The sequence below is a fragment of the Ctenopharyngodon idella genome, chromosome 8 (genome assembly GCF_019924925.1).
Source record: "Ctenopharyngodon idella isolate HZGC_01 chromosome 8, HZGC01, whole genome shotgun sequence".
NCBI classification, from domain to species: Eukaryota; Metazoa; Chordata; class Actinopteri; order Cypriniformes; family Xenocyprididae; genus Ctenopharyngodon; species Ctenopharyngodon idella.
This window is the reverse complement of record NC_067227.1, coordinates 34517109-34523338: the sequence shown is the minus strand read 5'-3', so window position 1 is coordinate 34523338 and position 6230 is coordinate 34517109. Positions and strand designations below refer to the sequence as shown.

Here is a 6230-nt window from a genome sequence, read left to right as displayed (position 1 = left end):
CATCATCCTCATGTCAGCAGCATTATGACTCCAGACTATCAGATCAAACACTCGAGAACATATCTGATCAGTATCATAACTGTCATCGAACACGTTTAAGGTAGTTTTGCGAGAACTTACACATCTTTTGCAGGCAGATTTCGTCCCTCGACGATGCGAAAGTACAGAGAAGTGTTTGTGGCCATGATCGGAGGAGCTCGAGCGGATCAGCCTCATGTCACTGAAGATCTGAAGATGCTGCTCAAACCTTGTGAAGCATCATGATCAGAAAACTCAAGCTGAAGATAAAAACCTCATCTAATCGAGGAATTCAATTAATTGCCACTAATTAAATGATAACGTCGTCTCTAAAACAAGAAAAGAAACCATAATAAAATAAAGAGAAAAGCCTTCTGTCTTCTTCAGAGTAACTATATCATGATGGTCAGGTGATGATTTGTTCAGATCCACACTGGAGTGGCTTCATCTGTCCAAATCCATCCACGCTTAAAGCCATTTCATTCATCTTCATCGATACACTTGATCAGTTATGCATTTTCTGCAGTCGTTATATTATCTACATGCATTAGTCTCAATGTAACAGCGCGCGAGTCGTGATGCTTCTGGCTCTGTTCTCGGATGATGATGAGATGATGATGATGATGATGAGACTTCAGTGATGCTCGGCTGAGGAGAAACTGAGTGAACAGCGACATCTGCTGGTGAGAGCCGCACAGCGCAACAGCACGGAAAACTCTTAAGGCATATTAAAGGACAGCCCTGCGAGCTGAAGGACCTTAGGACGGCGCTGCTGAGCATGCGCAAACCTCCACACGCATTTCAAAACAATCACCGTCATCACTTGAATCTCTAATATAAACATACTGTACATTCAGGGAAAGTTCGTGTTTAAACTCGACACACCTTAAACATTAATCTTTTCGTCTCTGGGAGCTGAAACATAAAGCGGGTGAGAGTTTCGTTCAGTTTAAGCCAGCAGAGTCTGAAAAGAAACAAACGGTGAATAAATAATTCATATTGATTTCTTTTTTTTCTTCTCTTGCAGTCAGTATATATGCAAAACTATCTATGTACAATACTCCTGATTATTGCATTGCTTAATACTTCATATTCGGTTCTACTTTCTTCTCACATTTTGGTCATATATTTATTTAGATGTTAATCTTTCTTAGCTTTATTAAGTCTACATTCGACACTTGCCTTTGATCATAATCAATAATTAATAATAGTAATCAAACAAAAATAAATTATAATCATAATAATTAATCATAGAAAGTAAATAATTTGTAATTAATTTATAATTTATATAAAAAAAATTATCCTAAATGTAGATTGTAATTTGTATACTATTATAAGTATTTTATTATTTTTCATTTTATTTATTTTTTGTGTAAGCTTTAGTAATTTTGTTATGTGCATTTGTTAATTTGACTTGGTTTTTAATATTCTAATTTATCTTTCATTTATATTTATTTCCATTTTAGTTGTAGTTATTTTAGCACATATTACAGTTTTTTTTTTCTTCTAAAAACTTTCTTGTTTTATTCTGTTTTAGCTTTATTTCAGTCAGCGAAAACAATTTTAATCATTTCAGTGTTAGTTAACGATAAGTTTGACTCATCCAGTCAGATTTGTTTGTTTTGTAATGAGCTCTTTTCTCCGTACCATAAGGCTGAATGTGTGATGGACGCATACTGCAGTGTGAGTGATGATCAGTCTGATGCTGCCAGACAACAAGAGAGACACTATTACCTGCTGTCAGAGCTGCAGGCGCTCGTGAAGGACCTGCCCAGGTACAGACACCACAGATCATCACATCACAGATCATCACAACACACCACAGATCATCACACCACAGATCATCACATCAGTCATCACATTACAGATCATCACATCGCATCACATCACAGATCATCACATCACATCACAGATCATCACATCACAGATCATCACATCAGTCATCACATCACATCACAGATCATCACATCACAGATCATCACATCACATCACAGATCATCACATCGCAGATCATCACATTGCAGTTCATAACATCACAGATCATCATATCACATCACAGATCATCACAACGACAGCCACATCACAGATCATCACAGTCATCACATTACAGATAATCACATCACAGTCATCACATTACAGATCATCACATCAGTCATCACAGATCATCACATCACAGATCATCACATCACAGATCATCACATCACAGATCATCACATCAGTCATCACATCACAGATCATCACATCACATCACAGATCATCACATTACAGATCATCACATCACAGATCATCACATCACAGATCATCACATCACAGATCATCACATTACAGATCATCACATTACAGATCATCACATCACGTCGCAGATCATCACATCACAGATAATTACATTGCAGATCAACACATCACAGATCATCATATCACATCACAGATCATCACAACGACAGCCACATCACAGATCATCACAGTCATCACATTACAGATAATCACATCACAGTCATCACATTACAGATAATCTCATCACATCAGTCATCACATTACAGATAATCACATTACAGATAATCATATCACAGATCATCACAGTCATCACATCACAGATCATCACAATGACAACCACATCACAGATCATCACATCAGTCATCACATCACAGATCACATCACATTCATCACATCACAGATCATCACATTCATCACATCACAGATAATCACATCAGTCATCACAATGACAACCACATCACAGATCATCACATCAGTCATCACATCACAGATCATCACATCAGTCATCACATCACAGATCATTACATCACAGATCATCACAATGACAACCACATCACATTCATCACATCACAGATCATCACATCAGTCATCACATCAGTCATCACATCACAGATCATCACATCTCATCACATCACAGATCATCACATCAGTCATCACATTACAGATCACATCACATTCATCACATCATAGATAATCACATCAGTCATCACATCACAGATCACATCACATTCATCACATCGCAGATAATCACATCAGTCATCACAATGACAACCACATCACAGATCATCACATCAGTCATCACATCACAGATCATTACATCTCATCACATCACAGATCATCACATCAGTCATCACATCACAGATCATTACATCACAGATCATCACATTACAGATCATCTCATCACATCACAGATCATCACACATCACAGATCATCACATCACAGATCATCACAATGACAACCACATCACAGACCATCACATCACAGACCATCACATCAGTCATCACATTACAGATCATTACATCTCATCACATCACAGATCATCACATCAGTCATCACATCACAGATCATTACATCACAGATCATCACATTACAGATCATCTCATCACATCACAGATCATCACACATCACAGATCATCACATCACAGATCATCACAATGACAACCACATCACAGACCATCACATCACAGACCATCACATCAGTCATCACATTACATATAATCACATCACATCACAGTTCTTCAACATTGATAATAATCATAAGTGTTTCTTGAACAGCAAATCGGCATATTAGAATGATTTCTGAAGGATCATGTGACACTGAAGACTGGAGTAATGATGCTGAAAATGCAGCTTTGATCACTGGAATAAATTACATTTTAACATATATTCACATAGAAAACAGCTGATTTACATTGTATTAATATTGAACTGTTTTTACTGTATTTTTGATCAAATAAATGCAGCCTTGGTGAGCAGAAGAGACTTCTTTCAGAAACATGAATTATTCCAAACTTTTGACTGCTAGTGTATAATAAAATATGCAAACATATTACTGCAAATGTTGCAGCATGCCGATTCAGTGTTCAAAACAATGTGAAACAGTCTGTTTGACCATCTAATAATGCTCAAATACTACTGTTCATTAACAGATTTGGTAGTTCCTTTCCTACAAATCTACATGTATATAATGTATATCGATGCTTTGGCAGTCTAAACACTTTCTACCATGTCTGCTCACTCTTCTCATGTAAATTGAATGTAATAATTGTGTTTCAGCTCGTTTCAGCAGCGTTTGTCGTACACCACGCTCAGTGATCTGGCTCAAGCGCTCATTGACGGGACGGTGTATGAAATAGTGCAAGGGCTGCTGGACATTCAACACCTGACAGAGAAAAACCTCTATAACCAGAGACAGAAACTACACAGTGAACACAGAGGTGTGTGTGAGAGTGTTTCAGACCATACTGAAAACAAGGAGTGTGTGATTTGTCTGTCTGTCTGTTTCAGCTCTCAAGCAGGATTTGGTTCGAAAACACAAACAGGCTCTGCAGACGTGCAAGTCTCATAATTTGGCTGTTCTGAAAACAAACCAGCGAGCCGAAAATGAGGTAAGATGGACTGTTGGTGTCTTTTTTATTGAGTCCCACAGCAAACACTGTCTGACTGTCACTGTTTCAGGCTCTTGATCAGCGAGTGAAAGATGAGCAGAGGATGATGGATGAGAAGATCGTGGCTGAAATGGATCAAAAGGTTCTGGATCAACAGAACACGCTGGAGAAAGCAGGCGTACCGGGTTTCTACATCACCACCAACCCACAGGTCGCTCACAGCTAACAAAAAACATGTTCTAAGAACGATTTGCTAATGTTCTTAAGTTATGAAAGCGTTGTTTCTGAATGCAGTAACATTTAAAAAATGTTAGATGAACGTCCAACTAAAATGTTTCAGAAAAAAAACCTTCCATGAATGTTTTCAGAACATGATTAAAGATCAGATAATTTTGAACAAATATTTTATAGAATGCATTAGCGCCCATCCACTTTTTCAGCAGCGTTTGTTCCGGAAGTATTTTTCCCATTTATTTTTTCCTGTAGGGATTTAAAAAAAATCTTCATTACAGCTTTGTAAGCCATGAACCAAACCAACCAGCTATGAGGAGAATCATGACACTACAAACTTTGAATTTGAAGCAAAAAAGTATTTGAAAATTGGACAAAAAGACAAAAGCTTTAGTGATACAAAGAACTACAATCCCATGAAACACTGCGAACAGCATAATTGAATTAAAACGATGTAGAAATATAAAACTACTCATTTAAAAATCTTGATTATTTCTATAGAAACAATATATTTTAATTTTCGATTACGTGCCGTGCTTCATGGGAGTGGGCGGAGCTTGTTTTGACTCTCTGGTGTAATTTTCTGTGCAGCATCATGAGTAATGTAGTTTTTCACCACAAATTCTACTGTTAAACAAATAAGTTGAAATAATGCAGACAGGCGGCTTCAACAGTACCATCGATTAACAACCTTGTAGCTTACAGAAGAGCAATTTTTAAAGATTTATAGTTAAAAATCAATTTCCCTATGGAGAAAATGAGTTTTTACTTCCAGAACCCGACTGTTGGACTCTATTAACGTTACTTGAAGAACGTTTGTTCTTAACTTTGAGAGAACGTTCCCGGTTAGCTGGGTAACTCCTACTCTGCATCCTTTTCTTTCATTCCTTCAAACCCAGTTTTCTCCGTCTGTCACAGGAGGTGATGATGCAGATGAATCTGCTGGAACTGATCCTGAAGCTGCAGCAGAAAGAGACTGTTTCTGGATCTCTTCCTTGAGAGCAGCGGAAGAGACTCGGCTACATGAACGACTCGAACAGCTTCTCGGTTGAATGTGAATGACCTGTTTTGATTACAGTAGGACGCTGGACTTTCAAAAGTGTAAAAATCTCCTTTTGTTTATATTTATTTGATGAAGATGATGATGGGCTGGAAAGGTCTATAACATGACCCTGGACAAGCCTGATAAAATGCCTACCTGAACTTTCCTTTTGACATTAAATATTGTTTTGTAAATGTATATAAAATTTATTTGCATCCAACCTCGTTGGCAAACATCGAGTGCACTGTTATGATTTGTGTTATATGTGAAGCAACTGTATTATAAGACAGTCTGCATTTGTTGATTTAATTTATTTGAACAGGACTTGCATTATTAAATCACAGATCAAGCTTGACCGTCTGCTTTACTTCATTGAAAGAGTGTTTAAAGAATTTGGAGAATTGTAAACCCATTGATTTTAGGCAAGCTCTGCTTTTTGGAGATGGCGAGAACTGAGATTTGAAATGTTATAAAAGCGACGTGGAGATGATGGTGTTTTTATGACTCAACAGGTGAGTAAAGTGTTTTATTGAACAGAGAAACTGCCATATGTACA

The 6230-nt window shown here is 37.3% G+C and overlaps 2 protein-coding genes across 17 annotated transcripts in view; one reads left to right on the top strand and one right to left on the bottom strand.

The window, feature by feature from the left end:
* LOC127517456 (rasGAP-activating-like protein 1) overlaps positions 1 to 620 on the bottom strand; it is a 202545-nt gene extending 201925 nt beyond the window's left edge. For 7 of the 13 annotated variants that reach the window (XM_051903142.1, XM_051903144.1, XM_051903139.1 and 4 more), the window contains exon 1: positions 121 to 617. In XM_051903142.1, coding sequence (XP_051759102.1) covers positions 121 to 185 — 65 coding nt within the window. In that variant the 5' untranslated portion in view covers positions 186 to 617. Of the gene's footprint in view, positions 1 to 120 lie in introns of all 13 variants that reach the window. The other 6 variants (XM_051903148.1, XM_051903151.1, XM_051903147.1 and 3 more) reach the window with 3 other exon arrangements.
* The window catches only part of dgcr6 (DiGeorge syndrome critical region gene 6), a 30112-nt gene extending 24083 nt beyond the window's left edge, over positions 1 to 6029 (top strand). For 2 of the 4 annotated variants that reach the window (XM_051903170.1, XM_051903172.1), the window contains exons 2-6: positions 1672 to 1793; positions 4070 to 4230; positions 4301 to 4401; positions 4472 to 4612; positions 5551 to 6029. In XM_051903170.1, the coding sequence (XP_051759130.1) occupies positions 1684 to 1793; positions 4070 to 4230; positions 4301 to 4401; positions 4472 to 4612; positions 5551 to 5631 (594 nt within the window). In that variant the 5' untranslated portion in view covers positions 1672 to 1683 and the 3' untranslated portion in view covers positions 5632 to 6029. Of the gene's footprint in view, positions 1 to 749; positions 1000 to 1671; positions 1794 to 4069; positions 4231 to 4300; positions 4402 to 4471; positions 4613 to 5550 lie in introns of those variants that run through there. The other 2 variants (XM_051903171.1, XM_051903169.1) reach the window with 2 other exon arrangements.
* Positions 6030 to 6230: the final 201 nt, after the last annotated feature.